General features: G+C 40.0%; 1 protein-coding gene across 8 annotated transcripts in view; it reads right to left on the bottom strand.

The window, feature by feature from the left end:
• The window catches only part of DISC1 (DISC1 scaffold protein), a 151,418-nt gene that overhangs the window by 107,541 nt on the left and 17,473 nt on the right, over positions 1-26,404 (bottom strand). For all 8 annotated transcript variants that reach the window (XM_083496832.1, XM_083496831.1, XM_083496826.1 and 5 more), the window contains 4 exons: positions 25,450-25,519; positions 10,510-10,657; positions 7,821-7,941; positions 4,665-4,900 (listed from right to left, as the gene is read on the bottom strand). In XM_083496832.1, coding sequence (XP_083352958.1) covers positions 4,665-4,900; positions 7,821-7,941; positions 10,510-10,657; positions 25,450-25,519 — 575 coding nt within the window. The remainder of the gene's footprint in view (positions 1-4,664; positions 4,901-7,820; positions 7,942-10,509; positions 10,658-25,449; positions 25,520-26,404) is intronic.

Below are 26,404 nucleotides of genomic sequence, written 5' to 3'. Positions count from 1 at the left end.
TTATTTGCTGAAGAGACTCCAAAACAGCAGTACACACTGGTTCTACCACAGACTTTTGAAATTTTTCCACAAATGGCATTTTGAAAGCCATGACCTTCAAAATAGATCTAATCCAAGTCCTTTGAAAGAAGGCAAACACTGTACTCCAGGGGCTTCTATCTGCTGAAGCTTGCCTCAGTGGAAGATATATAGCAAAATTCTATTAAAAGTTTGAAATGGAATGATTTCCTTGCCCTTCAGCAAAGTCTGCACAATACGAATCAATCAAGGAATCAATAACTCCTTGGCATGATTACAGTTCTTATCTGTGAACCTCTCCATGTGCAATTTTGCACATCTTTTATCAAGCAACTGCTCATTACAATTAAAGTTGGTTTTTTTAAAAAAAAAACTTATTTACCATTGGATAAACTTGTTGTAATATCATGAATTATACAAAAAAAGAATGCTTCTTGGACCAATTGTGCATTGTGAAAACACAATAAAAATTAAGTAGACTCATACTGGATTCTCTGCAGGTGCTTTCACTTTACCCTAACAATCGTTACATCTTTTGAAAAGTTACTGCTTAATCCAAATAGCATAACGTGATTAAAGCGGCTAACCTTCTCCTTTCCCTTCCTCCCCCACAACAAACACTCTGTGAGGTGAGTGCGGCTGAGAGACTTCAAAGAAGTGTGACTGGCCCAAGGTCACCCAGCAGCTGCATGTGGAGGAGCGGAGACGCGAAACCAGTTCACCAGATTACAAGTCTACTGCTCTTAACCACTACACCACACTGGCTAAACAGCTTTTGGGCTCTGATACTTTAACAAGACACAGTTAGGCAATTAACATAAAGTTCTAAGGTTAAGGACTACTTGCAATATCAAAAAGGGAAATAGGTGCTAATGCGATGGTTCTTAGAATTTCAGAGATGAACAGAATTCTCATAAAAGTGAAAGGAAGTGTAAGTGTAAGAATGGTGTAATAATGCTTATTTTATTTATTTTTATCCATTTTATTTATATACGACCCTTCAGATCTCAGGGCAGTTCACATGATAAAAATACAAGATAAAAGCAGAAATAAATAGTTAAAACAAAAACAACAAAACAATAAAGCCCCCTCCCACAAACACATTTAAAAGGCTGTAGAATATTAATCAGCCAAAGACCTGGTTGAAGAGGAACGTTTCTGCCTCGTGCCTAAAGATATATAATGAAGGCATCAGGCAAACCTCCCTGGGGAGAGCATTCCACAACTGGCACAAATAATGGAGAAAAATACATAAACTAATGTAAGGTTGTAAGGTTTGGTCTGTATATCCAGGGGTTTATTTGCTTACATGCAGAATTCATAAATGCAGACTTTTCAGACCACAGCATCTTCCATGAGTAGGATAAATCACACGTGCAAGTCATGCATCAAAATAGCCATAGATGCATTTAAAAAAGTAATCAAAAGCTGAACAACTGAAGCTGGGGGAAGAGATGTGGCTCACCAAGGAGCCATTTGGCTCTGAATGAAGACTAAAAGTAAGCTAAAATGAGGTAGAATACTCAACTTTACTGTGCTTCACAGTAGGGAAGACAGCAGCAAACCCCAGGTTAGGAGGGGAAGTTGCAGCAGAAGCCCTACAAAGTCAAGTACAGAAGTGAAGGCAAGCCATTGGGGGAAACGACTGTCAGAAAGGAATTCCAGACAGGGAAGACCACAGAATAACAGTCCAACTGGCACTCCATATAGCTCAGTGGTAGAGCAACTGCTTGGCATCTAGGAGGTCTCAGGTTGAATCCCCAGCATCTCCTGGAAGGGCTGGGAAATATTCTTTGTCCTTGGAGAGCTGCTGTCCATCAATGTAGAACAATACTGAGCTAGATGGACAGATGGTCTTTGGTGTAAGGCACCTCCTTATGTCCCTATGCATATTCCAAATAATTTACCATGTGGAATGGAAGAGTCAGGAGGGAGGTGACATTTCTAAGACTTTTTCCTTCTTGTTGCTTTGCCTGTGGCTACTGACAAACCTGAAAGTAAAGGCGCACAAAACTAAAGACTCCCTTGAGTTTTCTATAATGCTTGGGCAAATCCTTAGATACCCATATTATCCACACACCAGATATAAAAAAGAAAGTACAAAAAGGGATATTAAACATTGGCTAGCAAATAAAAAAAAATAGCTGAATTCTGTTTCCAGGGATATCTGCTAGTGTATGGATCTGAATATTTTCCACCAGCACTGCAAAATAGTATCACTTTATCTGGCTGGTAATTGGAATTATGCTACTAGCAGAATTTTTTTACATTTCATGCAAATTTAGGTGGCTTGTTATGACCTATGGTAATAGTAGTTTTTGCAGGATTTTTATTCTATTGCTTTTCTTATGAAGGGACAGGATTTGGTGTTGCAACTTGCCCCAGATCCTTGAGATGAGCCAAACATGAGATGAACAAAACATAAATACCTAGTACAGATGAGTGAGTCACCTTACAGCATGGGTAGGCAAATTAAGGCCAGGGGGCCGGATCCAACCCAATTGCCTTCTAAATCCGACCCGTGGAAGGTCAGGGAATCAGCATGTTTTTACATGAGTAGAATGTGGCCTTTTATTTCAAATGCATCTCTGGGTTATTTGTGGGGCATAGGAATTTGCTCTTTTTTTCCTCCCAAATATAGTCTGGCCCCCCACAAGGTCTGAGGGACAGTGGACCGGCCCCCTGCTGAAAAGGTTTGCTGACCCCTGCCTTACAGCTTACATAGCTCTCTACAGATTTGTGGCCAAATCTGAATAAAACCAAGATTTATGTATATTTTATGCTACAATAAGTTCTATGGTGACAGACCCTCCTACTGACAATAGATATTTCTTCAGGGCACCACTTTTCATAGTGCTTAATGAACATATTGAACAATCATAGTTCTCTCTTCACACTAATTTCCTCAAGCAGCGCTCTCTCTCTCTCTCTCTCTCTCTCTCTCTCTCACACACACACACACACAGAGAGAGAGAGAGAGAGAGAGAGAGAGAGAGAAATTGGCGCAAGCTGGCCTTGTCTTCAACCAGAATTACTATGTGGCTGAACAATATTCTAACTAATAAGCCTTTCAGGCCCCAAGCACTTAAGATTATCTTTGAATTAACCTCTTTCAGACAAACCTTTAAGGGCTCTTGTAGCTGAATGGAGTGGTTACCAGAAACATCAAGAGAAAATCCTACTGCCAATGGCCATGACAATATTAATCCAGATTATTTAAAACATCCATAAAACAGGTTTTGCATTCTGGACGCATTTCAACCAGCAACGGCTAAACATGGGGTGAATGTGGGAATGAAAGCGGAGCGTTCAAGTTTTTTTAAAAAAATATTGGACACTATCCAGCCCTCAAGGCACTGTTTTAGAACTGGCATCCAGATTCCCACTCCCTCCCCTAATCCAAAATAAGTATTTTGGCATTACCCTAGAGTATGATACAAGGGAGCCAAGAATGAGCAACAGGAACGCAGATGAGAAGATTAAAATTAAAAAATATGAAAGCTAAGCAAGATACATACAGATAAGTGGTTTCTGTGATAATTAATCTCAGTTTTGTAGATGTGACCTCCATTGATCTTTTTCATCAAAGCATGCAATAAAAAAATGTCCTTCTCAATGTATCTACTTGTGTCAATAACAAAGCAGGATAGCAACTGACTAATCCAAAAGCTGTCATTTTAACTCCCGCATTTGTTGACTGATTTTCCAACTGAAATTGGCAAATAGGAGCAAAAATTATTTAAAATCAATGTAATATGCAACTGATTTCTCTGACCCTAAAGTCTTTTCTTTCTTTTTTTACAGAATTCTATAAACAACTAATGGAAATAAGACAGGACAGACATTTTCACCCCATCAGCATTATGCTAAGTTAAAGACACCCACCCCTTTCAGCATGATGTGAAGTGAATGACATTTGCTTTGTAATGTGGGGAGGGGGTGGCACCTCTCTTCTGTAATAATGAGGGTCTTCAGCTGCAATATGATAAAAGGTTTTGAGATCAGAGGTCAATAAATGGGTATGAGGACGTATTTTGCCACTTCTCTGCTTAGTGGGCAGGACAAATCACTGTATCAAAATGAAAGACCTGCACTATAATAAACTGCCTGAGTCTTTATTTAACAGTTTAAATAATCCCCTTCCATGACACATGGGAAAGACACCAGTAAGGATGGAAATGGCACAAAAGATTGATAATGCTGCTTCTTACTCAGCACAGGGGATGAAATGATTGCCTTCTGGCCATCTCTGCACTAATGAAATCCTCATTTAGAAATAAAATGCAAGCTTCTTGGGGCGAAAACAACCACATGGAAGGTGCTCCATGTGGGAAGGTGAAGTAGATCCTTTCAAGGCTAGGAAGTTTTCACCATGCCATCACAAATGTATGTTATCAATGAATGGCTTATGTGACTATTGTTATTAGCTATAGTAAACCCAATTCCTGGTAAAATATTATGTAGCACCAAAATCATTCCAATGCCTCAAAGCAGCTTCCTGAACATCAGGCTCTAAAGCTAAAAACAGAAATTTTCATGTATTTATTTTCTGATGAGGTAAGATGCCCTATAAGAGAGAAATCAGAAGAAAACAATACATCAGAGTTTTTATACAGGATTTCAAAGTATCGTACAATAATACATACCTTTTAAGGGACTCTGGTAAATCCAAATTGCACGGAATATTCTGTGATGCCTTTGAAGTTTCTGTCAAGGCTTCGCCTATTTCTTGCAGCTCTCCAAGCGATACCCAGCTAAGCAAGGTAGACAACTCACAGTCCTGAGTCTGAATAAACTGATCTTGGTCCTGAATTTCTCTCCTTAGCTGTTGATCTTTAGCTTCTAGAACAGCCAGCCTTGCTCTAAGGATTTCAATTTCTTTCTGCATGAAGTAGAGACAGAATTGTGCATTCTTGTTAAAAAAAGGATGCGATGAATTATACCAAATGGTGCAAGCACACACAAGCACATGCAAGAGCCAATTCTCCACATGGCTATAATGCATTTATGAATATCATGGATACCAAGCTCATCTTTCCCACCCAATGAACCTCACCCACATGGTTACAATATGTGCAGCCATGTCACAGTCACATGGGAAAGAACCATAGAAAAGAATCTCTCACGTAACTCAATATGTCTGAAAAGAGCATATTGAACCCAATGAAACTCAAGTTGAATGTTATTAATGTAAGTCCTACTGATTTAAAGAAAGCTTATCTGTGAGTTATGTTCTCAGGATTAGGATCAATATGTTTAAACAAATACAAGCTAACAGCATGAATCAAAGCAACAACAGTCAGTCACTTTGTAAAGGCACATTTCTGAAGATATGCCAACCCTTGAAAGCTAATTCAGCTTTGCAGTTGTACTAATTAGCACAGGAAGAAGAGCTTTTCATTCTGAACTGAAATAGTCCGTCCAATAAATTCAATTTGCACTTTGTGTTGCCTGAAACATATGTTATTTGCTGTACAGTTTCTTCTGCAGCAGGAAAACAGACAAAAGTAGTGCTTCAGCACACACAAGTATTTCTCAAGGTCACCAGGACAACATCAGGTCTGTTACTTTGTGTATAAAATCAAGTTTGTAGCACAAACAATTCATTCTCTGTATTACTGATTTGATAATAGAGCCAAAAACCCAATGGTCTTCAGTTAACAAAACTACATCTCCAAACTCAACCGTACTAATTTCCATTAGCTGGTAAAGTTGGAGAAAGAAATAAAGAGGGAAATTGTGTTATATAACTTCTGTATTGTTAAATAGTTGACAACATTTGTAGGGGGGATACAGGACTAAAATCCAAAATTACAGCTATGTGACACAACATTAAAAAGTACACTCTAACAATGTTATTATTTCAGGTGCACAAAGATCAACAGGCTGGGCCCAGCATTGTTAGGGTATGCCACTCCCACATGACTCTTCCCATCCAGTAAAAAAGCAGTTTCTAAATCTAGCTTCAAATCCTATAGAATTGTAGAGTTGGAACTGAGGATCATCCAGTCCAAGCCCCTGCAATGCAGGAATCTCAACTAAAGCATCCATGACAGATGGCCATCCAACTTCTGCTTAAAAACCTTTGGAATCCACCACTGTCAAACAGCTCTTACCATCAGAAAGTTATTCCTGGTGTTTCATTTGAATCTTCTTTCTTGTAACTTGAAGCCATTGGGTTTGGGTCTTAACAGTGAAACCTGGTTAGTGCTAAGTGTGGTTAATGTTTATTTAAATCAGGGTGGGGAACCATTTTGGTGCTGTATACCAGATCCTTATCAGGTACTAGCCTTGTGAGCCGAATTTGACAGGTGGGCAGGGCTGATGACATCTGTCACATGAAGTCATAATGACTGATTGATTAGGCAATCTGAAGTTCCAAAATCAAGACTTCAAAACACCCAGCAGGGCTTGCGGGGCTTGTGGTGCTTAAAAGCTAAGGCTTTGGCTTTCCACAGGCATCAGCTGCACAAGTGAGTTCCCTGTGGAGAACTTGCTTGTGTAGAAAATCCAGTCTGATTTCCTTGCCAATGTGCAATCACTTTAAGATTTAAGATTGCGCATTGGCAGTTGTATCCCAACCTGTCACACACCTAACATCTCACAGGCTAAATCTGAATCCCTGGTAGATCAAGTTTGACCTGTGAGCCGGAAGTTCCAAATTCCTGGTTTAAACCATTTAATAATGCTTAGAGACGGATAGCTGGAATTCATTCTGGAACAGGAGAGGCAGCATGCAACTCCAGGTGCCATGTAGGGCTTAGAGAACAGGCCAGGCAAAAAACTGAACAGGAACTTTATTGTTTCTTTTAACCAAGAACAGAACAGCAACAAGCAGCTCTTCATTCTACTCAAATACAATTAGGTCTAATGCCACGTAATGACCAAACCACAGAATGATGCTATACTCCATGGTTCACTCCCAATCCTTTAACCTTTGTGGAGGGCAAGAATACACTATGTTAGAATAATGTGACTATAACACTACTTTAGGGGATAGGCCCAGGGAGGAGGCTCAGCTAGAGGCAGAAGGAGAAAGTAGCCAGGGAATGAAGACCTATTATACATGGTTCTTTAATAAAACTATTTCTTCTTCAATTCCTCTGACCTGCTCATCATTGAAACAGAGAACATTACACACTACATCTGCATTGGTTCATGAACAGGTAGTCCTGCTGGCTTTTGACAACCCAGCCTTTTTTCTTCAGCAAAGAACTTGTACCTATTTTTGAAAACCAATTACAACAAAAGCTACATCATAAGTCAACATTTACAAGTTTCCATTTATTAGTTATGATCATGAATATTTCCTATTTTACTAGAAGAAGAAGAAAATGAAGATTTCAAAACCGTATAAGAAAGTTAGGCAAGAACAACATTTTTATAAAAATCATTGCATGTCAAACTTCTAAGTTACTTTTTCAAGAACCTAAATCATGAAGTTCATTGATCAGACACTGATAGAATAAACGAAAGAATAAATGAAATTTGTCTTTGAAAGTTTTAGTTCCCTCCCGCTCAACTAATTTCCAATAGCCAATTAAATTTAAGAAAGTAAATATTTTAAAAATACTCAGAAAAGTAAAAACATGTTCATGAACAACTAAATCTTCAATACCCTCCAACCATGCAAGACGTTTGCACTACTCCTGTGGCCAAAATTATTCATTATTTTTTTTAGGCTGCCAAATGGACTAAGATTCTAATTACTGAACAACAATAAATCCACTTGACCATACTTCCCATTTGCTTTCCTATATATAAATATTGATGCATATACTGGGACATCATGTCCTTCTTACCTGTATCCATGCCTTTTCTTCAAGCAGCTGATCTCGTTTTGTGGCTGAAATTAGTAGTCTTCCATGGTGAGGAAAATTTAAAATCTTCTGTTCACATCTCTGCAACAGCTGTTTTTCTTCTCTATTAAGCATTTCAAAAATAACCATTACAAACGCTGACATGTGTTGCATTAGCAAATTGGCAGTCATCTCCTAAACATTTAGAAAAACACACACTATCTTCCAGGTCACGGTGATCCAGTCTCTAAAAACATAGTTGTGCCAAGCTTGAGAATTTATTTAAATTTTAAAGTAGTTTAGTGGTCTGATGTTGTGTGGGGCTTTGAGAGTTTAGCAGAGGCCATAAGGTGGGATCACTAATTAAAATATGATGGCCTAAGGGTCTTTTTTCTCTGTGTACACCATACAATGCTGTTTGCCTAAAATGCATCCATTAGTGTCTTAAATGAGTGGCTAGAGGCAAATGCATAAATGCAATTTTTTATCCCCACCGTGACAAATTTCTTTATCAATTAGCTCTCCAGTCCTCCGTATTTGTGCTGATATCTGCCTGGAATGTAACAATACTACCACCTTAAAAGATGGCAGAAAGCCATGCTGAGAGGCTGTGCTGATGGTTTGTGGGAACCAGCACAAGAAGTCTCACTACAAGAACAAGATTTCCCTGTTTCCTCCCTCCCCCATGCACCCTCAATTGGCTCTGGAGTGTCTGGAGAACCTCAAGAACAGCACATGGTGGGAGAGAGCAGATCATAAAATGCTTGTACTAATGGAATGACTGGAAGAGTGCAAATTTGAATTCCTCCCTATATAATTTGTTAAACTGAGCATTTAGTGGCCAGCATTTACATGAAAATCCAAGGAAAGTGCATAGATGAATCACATCCTTTTTTGTGCTGAATCACACCTTTCCAGAATTCAGTAAATTGCAATTAAATATTATTGTCATAATTTTATTTAAAACTCCATCTCGTTTCCAATACTACTGTAAGGGAGCAAAAACATTTTCCTCACCAGCAGGTGGTGTATATATGGAAAGTCCCACAATCACTGGTATGCAGCTTTTTAAAAATAGTGCCAAGCCTTTTAATACGTGTGTGCTTAATGTAAAACAATCATGAATCATTCTTTCACTACCATCCAAGAAGTGCCCAGATTTTCCCAAAGCTCTCATTTGCTTTGAATTTTAGAAAGTAAAAGAAAAACACCTTCTGAAATGATAAATTAGGCTGCAATCTTGGGCACATTTACCAAAGATTGACTTCCAAGCAGATATGCATAGGATTGCACTTTTAGATGACTGGTCCTACTTGAAGATAGCACACCTCAAAGTAACATTTTCCTACTCTTGTTAGGAAAATTATCCAATAGGAAATTAGATTTTTAAGGTGAGCATGTTGCTGGATTACCACCTTATGAAACCACTACTTACAGAAACTATGCTGCACAGTTCCCAGTTTAAAAAGTGTCCAAGCACATTCCCTTGGGTCGGCTTGGAAGCAGGATTTTTATTGGCGGGGGGGCTTCTTTTCCCTTATTAGTGTATAAAAATAGAAGATTCTGCTGGCCTGTGCAAGGCTGAACAGATAAATCCTTTAATTCATGTGATTATTTCCTTTGCAACTATGTGTTCTTTAATTTCTCTTATAACACAACAATCATTCATTCCCCAGTTACAGTTTCAAAGTTCAGTCAAATGCCTTCTGAAGTCACTTGTGAAAGTCACATGGGATTTGATTAGTTCGGAAACACCTGACCTGCTAAGAAGGCATGAGAGAACAACATGGGAAATCAATTAAGGGTGTGGACAATACCACTCGCCTTTCCCACTGAAAATATGAACCTTGACAAATGCTTGTGCAAAGACAGTAACAGTCATAAAGAACTGATTATAAAAGACTTGAACAAGGAAAGAATAATCTAAACAAGTATGAGGTTTTCTTTCCATGAAGTGGGAGATTGAGGGAGAGGCTCAGCAAAGAAAAGAAAATGTCAGGACCTCTGCTATGGTGAGTAATAATCTGCAACACTCTTCCCCAATCTGGTACCCTCCAGATGTTTTGGGCTACACTTCCTGTCTGCCCCAGCCAACATCTGAAGGGCAGGAGTTTGGGGAAGGCTGATCTACAATCCATTTAGATGTTCTCCTGTGCAAGTCACTCTTAAATATATCAGACCTATACGTGGCCCTTAGTGAGGTTTGCAGAGAAATACTTCTTGTTAGACTGTGCCCCCAAACAGTCATCATCATTAGATACATATATGATCAACCAACAATAGGTCAGTGCAGTATCACTATCCCAAAATGTGCAGATGGAGGAGCCAAGTCTGAGAGTTAGTTATCTTAAGGCCACCCAGTTAGTTCATGGCAGAGACAAGATTCAAATGAAGGGCTTCCTGGTTCACAGCTCAGCATCCTAACACTGCATGAGCTCTCTGGACTTCTTTTGGTAAGAAGTGTGCAAGTCAGCAAATAGTGGCATGTGCTTTTAAGTCGGCCATGGGTGCCTTGGCAGAAAGGGAGGTATATAAATGCACTCGCTCACTCACTCAATAAATAAATAAATAAATGACAAAGGCCCATTGATTTCAATTGAGTGCTGGGTTTCACCCTATGTTCACAAATTTCAGCACAGTTTTTAAGGAAGCTTAAAACATTATCCTATACCACTAGGGCCAGCAAACTTACCTAGGAACTTCCCCATACAATGCCACTTGAACCTGTGCTTTAAATCTCTCCAAAAAGCTGCTAATTGAAGGATGTTGTGAAGGAAGCTGAAATTTTAGTGCACTTTTCTCTTTCTCCAGCTCTTCAAGTTTTCTTCTAAATTTATCAACTGGGAAAACAAGGAGGAAAACACATTATAATTAAATGATTCCGGGCTATATTTTGTTCGAAAGAAAGTCTGGTATAGTGATAAACAAAAGGGACATATCATAGACAGAAAGCTTTGGTTATGTGAAATATTTTAAATGATAGCGACATTATTAAAAATGCAGCCAAAGAGTCACACTGGTTGCCAAGCTGCTTAACCTATATATATGTAAAGAACCAACCCTTGACATTATTGCATACACTGTTGAAAATGGTAACACACATTATGAAACTTGCAGTACTGACATCAAATGCTTACAGCAAAATTAGACGTGACATTAATCATACGCTTGCTTTTTTCCTCCACCAAAAAGCAGGTGGAGGGGGAGGCAATTTGAATCAGGACTAAAGCAAAAAGACTGTGGGGATTTAACCCTTTGCCTCTGTTAGTGTCCCAAAATGGATCAGGGCCCACACAACTACTATTTGACCCCATCTTTATGTGCCATCTCATTTTGGGTAAGTCAACTCTATATTCCCTATTCGAAAACTTATTTCTTAAGAACTTATGTCTTGGGTTGAAATAACATTGATGAAACTTTGAGAACTTGGATAAAAGGCATACTTGAAAACAATATTAACATCTTATTTTATAAAGAAGCTGCCTATCTTCTGTTAGTAATTGACACTTTAAAAAGTTAGCATCCTTTTGTTTCTTTATAGAGGCTTTTAAATTCCTCAGAGTCTATTTAAATATACTCATTTCAAACAAACGTAAAACAATATTTTTATTCTTTGAGAAACAAAAGATCCTCCAATACTTCCACCATTTCCAACCACCATCACTCAGTTTTCATTATCAGAACTATTCTTTCACTCTTAAGTAGAAAATTCAGCTAGGTGCTTTGAGGGAAATGAAAATACATCTAAATGGGGGCTAAACTGAAGCAAATGGGGGCAGCTTTTGTGAAGATTTTCAAAAACTGGAGGGGTCCCCAATTTTGAGAAGGCCATCACAGAAGTGACCACCTAATTACCGTATTTTTCGCTCTATAGGACGCACTTTTTCCCCTTCAAAAATGAAGGGGAAATGTGTGTGCGTCCTATGGAGCGAAGACGCCATAGCCCCGCGACCCTCTCCCGGCTGGAGAGGTGACGCGCAGCTATGGCAGGAACCTCTACAGCCCCGTGTCACCTCTCCAGCCGGGAGAGCGCGCACGCGGGGCTAAAGCAGCCCCCCACGACCCTCTCCCGGCTGGAGAGGTGACACGTGGCTATAGAGGCTCCTGCCATAGCCCCGCGTCACCTCTCCAGCCGGGAGAGCGCGCGCGGGGCTAAAGCAGCCCCCCGCGACCCTCTCCCGGCTGGAGAGGTGACGTGCGGCTATGGCAGGAGCCTCTATAGCTGCGCAACACCTCCCCAGCCAGGAGAGCGCGCGCGGGGCTAAAGAAGCCATAGCCCCGCGACCCTCTCCCAGCTGGAGAGGTGATGCACGGCTATGGCAGGAGCCTCTCCGCTGCGCCTTTCCGCTGCTCCCTGACCTGCTCTTTGGAGCTGGTGGTGGGCTTCCCTCCGCCAGCCCCAAAGAGCAGGTCAAAAGGAACCTGAAGCCTGGAGAGCGAGAGGGGTCAGTGCACACCAACCCCTCTCGCTCTCCAGGCTTCCAAGGTAGCCGCCTGAACGCACCTTAAACGTTCTTGTTTTAGAGCGGGAAAACAAGAGGGGGAAAGTTCTCCCCCTCTCTGTGCAGCGCCTCCTGCCACTTCACTGAAGGGGCGCTGGGCAGAGAGGGAGAGAATTTTTTTTCTTGTTCTCCCCCCTCTAAAACAAAGTGCGTCCTATTGTCCGGTGCGTCCTATGGTGCGAAAAATACGGTAGATGTGAGAGAAGCGTGAGCATTCTCCCAAGCATTCTCCCTGGAATACATCAGGAAGAACTTTCTGACAGTAGGAGCTGTTCAACTGTGGAACAGACTCCTTGGGACTATCCCTCCTTGGGGATTTTTAAGCGGAAGTTGGATCTGTCATGGATTCTCTGATTCTAAGTTTGGTTATAAACTACAGTGCAGCTTTCAGCACCTGCAAATGACTGCATCAATGGTGGGGAAAGGTATAAATAACCCTTTGCCCAATGGTCATTTTCCAAATCAATGCCCCATCCCTACCCTTTGTCCAGTATCTTTTGTCAATAAATAGAAAAACAGTCCACAGACAGGGTTATGGGTACCTTTCCCACCCACTGCCATAGCAGCTATACTTTATTTTTTGTTGATTTTAAAGTTCACCTATCTCCTGTATTTCAGCTTAGTCCAGAGAAGTGGCGTGGAAGCTGCTTCTCTGCAGCATGACTCCCCTTCCCCCCTCTCTGGTCCATTCCAGTCTAGACCATTTAGCATTTTGAACTGAACCTAGAAACCTACTGGGAGCCTGTGAATTTGCCACAAAATCAAAGTAATTTGCTCCAAGCAGCACCCCCTTCTCCCCATTAATACTCTGAATAGAATAAGACACTGTCAAACATATTCTGGGAAACAATTACTGAGGTCCAATTTAAAAAGAGAAAGACACACAGAGAGAGAGGCAGTGATAACATACTAAATGGAATAAGATGTCCAACAGTGATAACATCTAGCAGCCATTTCTGTGCCATCAGTCCCCTAGGAATGACTGGTACATGGAAAGCTTGGCATGCTATAGCTACAGGGTTCACATTTCAACACACATATCCTTCCAAACAATACGCTTCTGTCAGGTTAGCATTCCATCAAATCTGTCAATTGCATCATGTTTTTGCGCTACAGGACAAGATGACACATTGTGTAAAGGTCAAGTGGGAAAATGTCCCTTCCACTACATCATCAACTTCAGCTGGTAAAGGTCATTCCGCCCAATAGCTGCTCCTACAGAAAACAAATCTACATGAGGAAACGATCCAATACCTGAGGAAGAAGTGATCCAATACCTTTTGTCTCATCCAAATGTTTCTTCAGAACCAAGTCAAACTGCCTATTTCTTTTTCACAGTTTTAATTACAGAAATCTAGGCTGCATAGAATGGATTGCATACAGGCTGGACATAAATTTCAACAAGTACATTTTATAAGATGTCAAAGGTTTCCCATTATCCCATATATGATTTGCCATTAGAGCCAATAAATGTGAAGTGCTTTCAGTACTTAGAAAAAGAACTGTTTGGGTTGTATGCACTCTTATGACGATCCCTCTATAAACTCTAAGTTCCAGTTACTTTAACTAATGTACTGAACTCAATAAAATTCCAAGTACGAGATGTATTTTCTTCTAAAAACAATACCAAATGAAATGGATCCAAGTCTGTTTTGTCTGAAAGCCTGTTGTTTGATTTCTACATGTAGAGACTCAAATAAAGTAGTAAGAACTGGCCATGGTCAAAATCCATGGCATGTACCACTGTTGATTTCAACATAAAGTAGTGGTAAAAGTCTAGAGAAACCTTATACTTAAATTGCCTATAAGTATGCTGCATGGTTGCCAACGCAAAAAGATTCACAAAACATTCCTGAAACTATAAAGTTTTAGTAGGATTCATCTTTTGGTTATTAAAGCTGCAATTATCTGTACAGTGTACTCACTTAACTGCCAGCAAACCCCATTGAACTCAAGAGGACTTACTTTGCAATAAGGATGTCAGAGAATTCCAACAAAAACTGAAACAGAGTGGAAATTACCAATGTTCATTTGTTCATCCCATGTCCAGAATGAAATCAATCAACTGTTGTTCCTTTCAATCTGTGAATGTTACATAATTGATTATGTTGATTCCCATTTGCATTGTGTTTCCTTTGCACTGAGATGAATGGGGTAGAATAGCATAATGGCAATGTAATTACACAATTTACATAATTACGTAAAATATGTAATTTCACTACAGCGGACAGCGAGACAAATATAGTCATATTGGGCAGAAAATGAACTGCAGTGCAATCAATACATGAAGTACAGGGGTTGGCATCCTGTTCATATTCCCAGATCTCTCAAGAGTGCTTGATGAAATTATAGAACTACTCCAAACCTCATACCTTTTTACATAGGCTTATACCGGAAAAGCATGAACCCTTTATCTAAAAACAAATGCTAGGAGACAAGTATAGAATTTTCCGATCAGTCAAACTCTGCTGCGATTAGACAATTATTATTGCAGGAGGTTTGCTCCTCTGACATCTGTTTATCATTATGGCCAGTTAATTAAGTGTTCAGAGATTCTCATTCATGACAATACCAATGTGCTGTCAAACTAGAAGCTGCCATTTTCTATCCTCACTGACAGTCTTGTGGATTGGTTCGCTTGATTAGGCAGCAGAATAGCATGAATGCAGGTCCAGCATCTGCAAGATTAAACCTCTTTTTCTTCCTTCCTCCAATTTAGCAAGGCAGGACAGCAAATGGAATTTTCATGAAAAACTCTCAGATTTTTAGGATCTCATATAATTGCATTTGCAAAATTTCCCTAGAGGTTTAGTAGTAGGAGAGGAGCCGTTATAAACAGCAGTATTGCCTCTAAAGAAAGCCATTATTCCTTATTCTGGCTACATAATCAAAATTTACTTGAGAACATAATTAAAGAAAATACCTTTTCAAATAAAGAAAATTTCCCATGGGGCAACATTTTCAAATTTAGATACGTACTCCAAGGCGGCCGCTATCATACCTAATTATACATTTCACTTTAACATTTAATACTTGGTAAGCACATACAAGATTTCCAGTGAATTCAAAGGCAGTTCATGTTCTCAGCACCTATTGACATTCAGAAACTTGAACATTGATATAGGCAATTGTTCACACTATTTTTAAAGGAACACAACAAGAACTTTGTTGATAGAAAAATGAATGGTGGTTTTGGATAAGAGCACAGTTGTGTGCATCACAATCACTTCAGTGGGGTTTAAGCAATCAATGCTCATGGTATTTCTTTTGTGCCATTTAAGTCAAAATGCTGTGTTACTATAAAATAGAGCAAGATTAATTCAAGAGCCACAACCTTTTCCATCTGTAAGCACAGTTCCATTTTATGAGAAGGAGTGGGGAACCTGTGGTCATGCTGGCTGGGGCTGATGGGAATTGTAATCCAAAAATATCTTCAGAGTCACAAATTGTTGACCTCTACATTAGGATGTATATAAGAAATTACACAAAGACAGACTCAATTTGTCCTACTTTTAAAATGAGAGGAGGTGCCATTCCATTCCAAATCAAATTATAAGTTACTCTACGTCAATAACCTGCCTAAACAAGTGGTAAGGATGAAATGCCATCCATTTCCAAATCAAAGCATAGCAAACAACATCAACTCTTAAACTAAGCTGTTTGTGTGGTATTTTCAATGGCACAAGTGGTAAGAATTCCATTCTAAACTATCTGAGGCACTTACCTAACCTATGTGTTATAAATATCAAAAGTCATAAAACTGACTGAAGAATTCAAGCAATCTGCAAGAGAGTTAATAACATATGCAAGCCAAAACAATTAACTTTCTAAAGCAATGTGGTCCAAAGCATAACTAAGATCATAAATCATCTTCAGATACTGCTGTTGCCTGGTACCATTCTCAAGGGTAAAGCATTATAGCCAAAAGAGTCTTTTCCTCAAAAGCCAGATTCTTTTTCTTAAACTTGACTCTTGAAAACTTGCTTGCTGTCTGCATTCAGTTACGAAGGTATATTTGATGTTTGCCTAACAGCATAATCCTGTAAATGTTTACCTAAGAAAGCAAAGATGTGTAATATTTTGTCAGGAATACAACAACAACAACAACAACAACAACAACATAATAATAATAATAATTTATTTATACCCCGCACATCTGGCTGGGCCTCCCCAGCCACTCTGGGCGGCTTCCATAAAAACCAAAAATACAGTAAAATATCACACGTTAAAAACTTCCCTGAACAGGGCTGCCTTAAGATGTCTTCTGAATGTCAGGTAGTTGTTTATTGCTTTGACATCTGCTGGAAGGGCATTCCACAGGGCGGGTGCCACTACCGAGAAGGCCCTCTGCCTGGTTCCCTGTAGCTTTGCTTCTCGCAATGAGGGAACCGCCAGAAGGCCCTCGGCGCTGGACCTCAGCGTCCGGGCAGAATGATGGGGGTGGAGACGCTCCTTCAGGTATACTGGACCGAGGCCGTTTAGGGCTTTAAAGGTCAGCACCAACACTTTGAATTGTGCTCGGAAACGTACTGGGAGCCAATGTAGGTCTTTCAAGAAAGGTGTTATATGGTCTCGGCGGCCGCCCCCAGTCACCAGTCTAGCTGCCGCATTCTGGATTAGTTGTAGTTTCCGAGTCACCTTCAAAGGTAGCCCCACGTAGAGTGCATTGCAGTAGTCCAAGCGAGAGATAACCAGAGCATGCACCACTCTGGCGAGACAGTCCGCAGGCAGATAGGGTCTCAGCCTACGTACCAGATGGAGCTGGTAAACAGCTGCCCTGGACACACATTAGCAGATAGGATCATCCATTAGAAAGTGATATGGATAACCCATTCAGATCAAACATTTTTCATGTGTATGGTCTAAATTGCTAAATATTACCATCACAACTAGTCCTAAACAATAAGTTAAAGATCCCATCATAGCAAAATATGGTTTTCATTTTGTATATTCCTTCAACAGTGGTTTTTTGAAACTTTGCTGGGTTGATTAAAGTACATGCTAGCAAACACTTGTAATCTGTGGAACAGAACTTCACCACAGAAGTATAACTAATATACAACAAGAGTGTACAGCAGTGATGGGACGCCTGTGGTCCTCCAGATATTGTTGAACTCCAGCTCCAATTAAAAGGGCCATCCCGCCTGAAGTTCCTTATCCCTGGGTCTTTGTCTACAATGGTGCTCATTTTTCAGGTTATCCCTACTAAACAGCTATCATGTATTGAGCAATAATTTATGCCTTATTTGAAGAACCCAAGCAATTTGTTATGTTTATACTCATCTTTTTTATTTGATGCAAGGGAATTGTTTTGTAGGTGGGTAGGTAGGTAGGAAAAATATGCTATGTACACACACAGTTTGGTGAAAGACTCAGCCAGGAAGCACTATACCAAGCAGATTGTGGCTAACAAATCGCTGGTCCCACTCAAATACTAAAGTGGGAAATTTTGGCAGCACATATTAGTTTATGCAGCCCAAGCAGCATCACTGGAGTCCAAAGGAAAAAGTATCTGAAGGGAATCAGAGGGTGGTGTCCAACCATGGAAGATAGATCAAGAACAAAGGAGCCTTTAGAGCTGGAGAGGCAACATTGAATCCCATTATTTATAAATTAAAAACTGATTGTCTATATCGCTTGACAAGAAATAGCATTCCTCTGATACAAAGATATTCTTTGGGAGTATTCAATGAAGGTATGTGTACGTGAACTCTTTGATTTTCTGAACTGCATTCAATTAATGTGGTGGGACTTGAACGTACAACAGTATAACATACAACCGGTGTGCAGAGCCTAAACTAAACCCCTTTCACATGTGCATATTGCCAGGGCCCACACTGAAAAGAAAATAATCTGAAAACATTTATGCCCTCCAAAAATCCTATACAAACATTCAAATTGGTACAAAAAAAAGCAAGCTACCCATTCCATCTACCTCCCACAGATATTTTACTTAAAAAATAAAATAAAATCTTGGCAGCAAGTTTAACCTTGGAGCTGTCAAGTTGTGTCATGAATAATGAGCCGTAACAACATTCCAACATCCTTGGACAACAGAAACATTTCTCCTCTGTGCTATGCCAGGCAAAATGACTTCCCCCTACCATCCTACCTGTGAGAGTACGTATGGTAATGTGGCCATCAAGAGGAGATTGCAAGTAAATACAAATGAGCCATTTTATTATGTTTCATCATACAGACTGTAAATTGGGTAATAAATAAACTGTGTAATAAATAAAATAATGTGTAAAACAAAAGCATGTTACATTTAAAACTAAAACAAGGAACAGAACAATACATTTGCCCTAATAGTCACTCAACAGGGCATCTGCATATGATAGCATATCTACACTCAAAATAAGCAAAATCTGGTAAAAAGATTTCAGGCTTCTCTCCCTAGATATATAATAGTAATAATGAGTTCTTAGCATCATCCAGAAGGATAATGTGCAATATCCTATTGAATTAGGCTTTCCAATATGAAAGTTGTGACTGTGCTCTGTGTTTATTCAATATAGATAGAAATAAACCATCAAACAGCACTTTCACACAACAACACTCTGGATCTCTTTTAGGAGTTGGTTAATCACTACAATATTATATACGTTCCTATGATTAACAAAATCAAGTTTCATTTATGTGGCAAAATGTTTCACTTTCCACCTTAATCAGCTGCTCTGATATATAGTTGTTGTTGTTGTTGTTTTAGAGAGAGAGAATTACTGTTTCCTAATCAACCAAGCCAACTATCAAAATAATCCAGCTTTGATGGCGATGTAAGACCTCCTACTCAGTATTTCACTGAGGTCATGTCAATGTAACATCTCCTCGAGTCAGTAAAGGGCAGGAGTTTCCCACCACAAAACCACTGGCAATATATTGCAGGTATGGTAATCTGTGGTCAGTGGTAGGCAGGAGAGCGAGATACATGATAACTGAAATCCAAATGAATGCATTATTCATATTACCAGCACCAGGCATTCCATTTAATTGGTGTTTAAATCATATTGTGCACAGCGTATCAAACATTAATAAAGTCCTAGGAAAGGATTGTGGTTAAAGAAGCAAGTATGAAGCAGGAATTCTCACCCTTCTGAAGTTCCTGATAACATACGTTTTCCATAAAATCCAATTAACTTGTGATTGTTTACTAGAGATGCAATCCATCACTTCAGTGAGGCTTGCAAGGCTGTGGATTACATCCTAAATTAGCTGTTCAGCTCATTATTTTAAACAAACCAGGGGGCTGCCTTTAAGCTACTGTTTTTCTTTCTATGGTCTCACCATCTCAATTTCACACTAAATATGTCAACAAAAACAGCACACGGACCTGACACAGTCCATACCTAGTCCTCCCACTCAGCGGTGGGCCCCAATTAGTGCTATAACCATTGATCAGGTCTTGCACTAGAAAAAGAAAAATAAGCACTTAAAAGATAAATATATATATATATATATATCTCCATGATTAGGATGGGTAATCCCTCACAATATCTTTCTTCCCAGCCACTGCCCTGCCCTTTCCCTTTCATTCCTAAACCTTCCCCACCCTCAAAACCAGTCTTTTCTGGGTTTTTGTTTTTAACTGTTTTTACTGATATCTCTGTTTCCTTCTTTTTGTAAGCCACTTTGTGGGTTGTTTTTTAAACAGTTTATGCCCCATATAAATTTGATGAAATAGAGAAAATAAAAAGATTCAGAATTCGTTTATTTAACAAAATGCATATGCTGCTTGACTGTAAACAACACAAGAACCAAGTTTGACCTTTCCCTATACAGTATCTGAAAGTCTGATGCAGGCAGCAGGAGCTTTGCTTCTTTGTTCCCTTGCTGGAGCACAGTAACAGAGAAGCAATCCCATAATGAGAAACCTCTCCCTGGATGCAACTCAGGTCGAGGACAACAGATGTGGGAGGGAGGAGCTTGAGGACAGGCACACCCTGCACCTGAGTGTCAGATTCGCTTAGGAAAGTGGTTTAGGATTATTGTTTACCTTTCCCTCCTGGGAATGCTCCTTTGCTTTGTGCTCCAATGAAAGATTAAACAAAAAACAAACAAAACCCAAACCACCTTGCATTGTTAGATATTGATGAGTGGGTGACGGGTACAGATATGTTTGTCTGCTAGCAATTGACTAGAATTTGCAGAGGAAATCTGGAAAAAGTGGATAACTTGACACTTTCACTGGAATTCTCTCAATTAGCTACCAAAGCAAGGGAGAATTTGCATCCATTTTCATACAATTAGTAGTACTGTGTGTGTACTTCAATATAAAATGATCCTTCCAGTAGCACCTTAGAGACCAACTAAGTTTGTTATTGGTATGAGCTTTCGTGTGCATGCACACTTCTTCAGTAAGTTCACACACACTTTTAAAAAAGCAGCTCGTCCCTTCTTAGAATTTGGTGCCCATTTTGAAAGCTGTGCTAGAAACCAGACCACACACACACCTAACAGCCTGAGATCTAGGCAAAGGAAGTTTTCCTGCCCAGTGAAGGAGCTTGTTTCTCTAAGACAGGGGTCTGCAACCCGCGGCTCCGGAGCCGCATGTGGCTCTTTTACACCTTTGCCGCGGCTCCGGGGCGGATACTAGCGAGGGGAGGAGGCGCATTGTGCGCCCCGACACTCCCCACTGTGGTGGGTGCTGTACTGGCTGTGACGTCGCATGGGGGCGGTGCGTGTGTTAGTCACGCACCGTCCCGGCGTCACCTTCCCACCCGCTGTCAGATCGCGGCTCCAGAGATATATTTATTTTAAATGTCGCAATGGTTTTGCGGCTCCCAGTTTTTTTTCCCTTCGGAAACGGGTCCAAGTGGCTCTTTTTGTCTTAAAGGTTGCAGACCCCTGCTCTAAGAACAGAACTGCACACCAAAGAGAAAAGGGTTTGTTGGGGTAAGGGGGCACCACTTCTCTGCTAAACCCAAGTGGGGGCAGCAAGGTGGCTGTGAAATGAATTTCCAGAGGTCATTCCAGATCCTGTGAACCGCTCCAGAGTTTAGACAGGGCAGAAACAACATTACCCAAAGGGCGAGTTACCATATGGCAGAATCAGGTTGTACAGAATGGTGGGAAAGCCTTCATGGGCTGAATATGGCACAAAGGCCTAATGCTGTCTACACAGCTAACCCTTCACAAATCAAGCAACTGGGCCAAACTAGAAATGTGCATAAATACATAGCAGGTGGCTGCACATCTTGTTTTTCCTTAACTAGCTACAAGGGTGGCATGTCTGATTCTTACTGGGAAGGGAAGGTGGGGCGGGGGCTTATATCTCCACTCTCCCACCAATATCAGAATGGAGATCACACTCACATATAGACCTAAGAGCCTCAAAGAGAGAAAAGTCCCCAGATGCCAACAAATCAAATTAGGCCTGAATTGCCGCATGGGGCTGTTACCACCAGTACATTTCCAGGGGAACTACTATTACATCAGCTGCAATGAATTAATCATTTATTACCAGAGGATCTTGTTACCAATACATTAGTAATAGCAAATGGGTTATTCCTGACCAGAACACAAATCTCAATTAAAACTCACCAAGAGACCTAAAGAAAGGAAAGGAGAAGGAAGAAAATAAAGGTAAATTTGTGCCTTTCTGTTACAGAAGAAATACCCTAGGTATGATAACATAGGTCCCCAGAATAAATATAACCTTGTGCAGAGGGAAATATTACCCAAAATCCACAATAATGAAACAATACCTTTAATGCCCAGGGAAAAACTTGTCAAAACATATAGTACCAAGGAGATTCTTGCCTGCTAATTAGAAATATCAGCACAATTTCATCAGAATGTATTGCTCCTTTGTTGTTAGGAGACAGATTCTCTAAGCAAAAGGTATTAACTACTTCCCAAATGTATTATCCCAGGAAAGCCTCTTCAATAAATGTTAATGATTAATCGGTGCCTTCATTGTGAAATGTAAATTCTATTAATGAAGTGGGAACAATGAATGGGTCTCTCCCCAATGTCTGCCAGGTAAAAACAATTTTAATTCATCTCTCTTCATTACTTAAGAAAACTATGCTAAGATATATGACCAGATACCTTTGGGAAACAATGTTTGTGTTCATCTGGATTAGAGAGAGATCCAGCTACAGGAGGGCCCAATATTCAATATCGCAAAGACTATCTGGGGAATTGAGAGGAGATAATGAAAGCAACCCACATATTACAGAGAGAGATTATCAGATGTATATCCATTATAGGGAATAAATACCTATTTCCAGGCAATAATTATTCTCCAAGATTTCACTAACACAATGCAACAGAGGGCATAAACCTGGTGTGACTTGGAAGTCGCTAGGCAACCAAGTCTACCAGGCAGATACTGGTGGACCCCTCATCACAGACAGCTGGTTTCTCTAGAATACCTATATTTTCCTAGATAACACATTGGGATAGAGATATTTCACTCCACTAGTTTTGGCTACAGTCCAACAGGCAAGGCTGGTTTAGGGAAAGGTCTCTCAGAAATGTGTGCCCTTTGGAAGGTCAGAGGTGAAATTATTCCCCAAAGTCACAGGAAGCCTACATATGGACTAGCAGAGAGATCATCCCTCTCTCTGCCCTCTCCATGGAATTAATTCTGGTTTTCCTGGAGCCCCAGGGTCAACCCAACCACAGCATTCCATGCTACACCTTTTATGATCAGGCATGGCTGATCATGCTACAACGAGGTTAGGCCAACCTGAGCTGTGAATCATTTCAGACATAGTAATAAAATAGCTTTTCATGAGAAGGTGAGAAAAGCACAGAAACATAATCTCCATAAAACAAGTTACATACTTCCAGTTCCTCATCGCCCACTTGTGCTCTCTAACCAATTCATGATATGGAAGAAATCCTGTGCCCAAAATGCTAATCTTTAAAGACCTCCAGCAGATTCACCATTCCATTCATAGCTATACAGTGGTGCCTCGGGTTACATACGCTTCAGGTTACAGACTCTGCTAACCCAGAAATAGTACCTCGGGTTAAGAACTTTGCTTCAGGATGAGAACAGAAATCGTGCTGCAGCAGCTCGACAGCAGCAGGAGGCCCCATTAGTTACAGTGGTGCTTCAGGTTAAGAACAGTTTCAGGTTAAGAACGGACCTCCGGAACGAATTTAGTACTTAACCTGAGGTACCACTGTATAGGGAAAGGGGGCTGAAGTCTAGTTCAGTGACTGTCTAGAAAGCATAGGGTGGGAGATATTATACAACACAATAGTTTTTAACTCTAAGTAGATCACAGTCTCTTGGAAGTTGGCCACCCCTGTCTTAGATGATGTTTTGCAAAGATAATTAGTAAGGATCAAATAGGATGTTCTTAATGTAGTCTCCCCCCACCTCGTTTCATAATGACGGTGATTTATTTCATCCTGTTCCCCGTAATATACTCTGTTTATCATATGGGGCCTGCAAGTTCCCCTAATCCACTTCCTTCCTGCCCCATCATACAACCTATTATTCACATCACATGAGGAATTATAAATAATCAGCTCAGGTGTCTTGCAAAGGAGACAGGTAACAAGTAGTCTTCCATACTTTAGTGAGTTTTAAAACCTAACTTTTCACCAGGTGTGACTTTGCTACATTCCCCAAACTGCAAAGTAATTTCTGCAAACAGAGCTGAGACCGACATGACAGCAAAGGGAATAGAAGGTCAAGATTTTAATTCTTCTTCCTGCTCTCAGCTTTCAAGATCAGAAGCTTTCCCTTGAGAGAAGCAACAAAAGATCTTGAGAAGTCTGGTCATATGACACAAAATAATAAAAAGCAATGCCAGAAACTTGGCTGAGAACAGCGTCAGCAGAAAGGAAAAAGAAATAGGTTAAGAAGTAAAAAGTTAGGAAAAACTAATATTGTTATTTCTGCAGCTTTACGTTTGCCTCCTTATGTGCATTTTGACAAGATGATCTATGGATATGTAATGTCAGAATGATAACATACTTGTCACTTATAAAAATGCAACTAATGCAAAGCTCCAAAGGTAGTTCTGGAATTTACACTAAGTTCCCTTGAGTCATGTACATTAGATAGAATCGACCTTATTTTTTCATGGATCTTTAGTCACTCCTGAGTGCAAACCACTGCATTACAAACATCTGCCTTTCAAAAATAACACAAGAAGTGCCTTTTTAGAACATGGTGGTCCCATGATGGAATACAAATAGCCATGGGCCCAGTTCTGGGGGAAGTAGAAATTCTGAGGATCTGACACAAAATGAAAGAAAGCCATGCATGTCAAAGCACACAGCGTGAATGAACAGAACAGACAGATGACTCCGCAAGTGAAGACACTGGAAGAAGTGCAACACAAGGGTGGTTGCATTTCAACACCATCATACCCTTGGACTCTGCATTTATTTATTTTAGATGCTGATCACATTCTTTTTGCATGGTTAACATTGATTAGAATCCCAACTTCACCTACAGCTAGGCATAGAAAAGGGTAGTGGAGAGAGAGGGTAATCTATCCTCCAACCATATGGACCATGAGTAGCCCTCCTTTAGTGACTAAGCACAGAGCAGGGAAGAAATAATGTCTTTCTCCCCATTATTTTATCTCATTTCTTTTTAGTAGAAGTTGACTATTCCCATATCAATTTTTCCCATATCAATTTTTCTAATTTTCTAACCTTGAAAAACAACAGAACCACCACTTTAGGAGGCAGAAAATTGGGGCAGAAAAGTGATGAGCAGGAAAAGGGTTACGTTCCCCATCTCCACTACTATTTCTCAGCTCCAGTTTTCTCCCTTCCAAATCTGATTTTCTTTTCTAGAGTACTAAGACTCTGTTACAAATGTTTGAATTAAACATACAATTAGCTCTATGCAATAATACATAACATTGCTTTTTCACATGCTATTAATCATTTTATTTTTCCTAATGGGGATGTGGAAGACTAAGATTCAAATCTCTACCCCATCATTAAGGTTAGCTGGTTGGCCTTGGCAAGTCACTCACTCTCTATAACCTCCTTCATTAGGGTTTTTCTGAGGATAGGAGAGTACTGAAATCCACCCTGAGCCCTTGAATGGAGGGGAATGATTACCAAGACCTCATCATCCCTAAAAACTATCACAGAAAAATATATTGTAAAACAAAATAGAAGTCCAGCAATAGGAGGAAAAAACTCACCCCTCTCATAATCATCCTCAGCTACCGCCTTCGCTTGAAGTCTTTGAAGCTTTCTTATTAAGGATTTTATCTGCATTAATTAAGAGACAATTAACAGTATTTCTATGCATCTTTATTTTCTATTGAATTCAAATCTATATAACTGCATATATGATCATAACATTTCAAGTGTGTCAATTTTGGCACACTTAACTAGAAAATTTCTGAGGATACTTATGTCTTATAGATTTCAAAAGCAGGACAGAGCAGGCATCAAGATATTAGAAGAGCATTTCACAAGCTGTCAAATGAGACAGGTTTCATGTTTGATAATATCCATTCACATGCAAATCTGAAAGCACAACTACAGAACAAACTCTGAATTCCGTCTCCTGCCTTTCATGCTTCAGCCAAGAAATATGACGTCAAATAGTAATAATTCTATCTAATTTTAAAATAAGCCTGAAGCCATTAAGACTAAGCAGTGAGCTAAGAGCCAATAACCCAAGGGGAAAGACCTCTTTGAAAGAGGATGGAAGTGGCATGGAGGGAGCTATGGGGAGCATAACCAGGAAAAACCTAATAGCAAATGACACTGTGTTGGTTGGCTGTTTATGTATTGCCAAAAAAGGGAGCGGGGAGGAAATGCACTACCAAAAGGGAGGACAATCACATTGAATAATATTTATATGTATAGTGGCAAATAATATGATAGAAGTGGAAATACATCTCACCACAGCAGGAAAGACTGTGGCCTGGTGATCTGTGTGTCTGCCCAGTCTGGTTTTCCAGCTGCTACCTGCTGGTGGCAACTTCAAGGCCCCTTTTAAAATAGAGTTGGGCAGAAAGGGACTGGAGTTGACAGAAAGGGAGTAGGTAAGGTAGGAATTTTTGGAAGAGAGGAGAATGCGCACTAAGGAACTAAAGAACCAATATGATGGAGGGCATGATGGGGCTGAATTTTGCATGTTGATTA

The sequence above is a fragment of the Podarcis liolepis genome, assembly GCF_965112155.1.
Source record: "Podarcis liolepis genome assembly, chromosome: 3".
In the NCBI taxonomy this organism is placed as follows: domain Eukaryota; kingdom Metazoa; phylum Chordata; class Lepidosauria; order Squamata; family Lacertidae; genus Podarcis; species Podarcis liolepis.
This window is presented reverse-complemented; position numbering and strand designations above follow the sequence as displayed.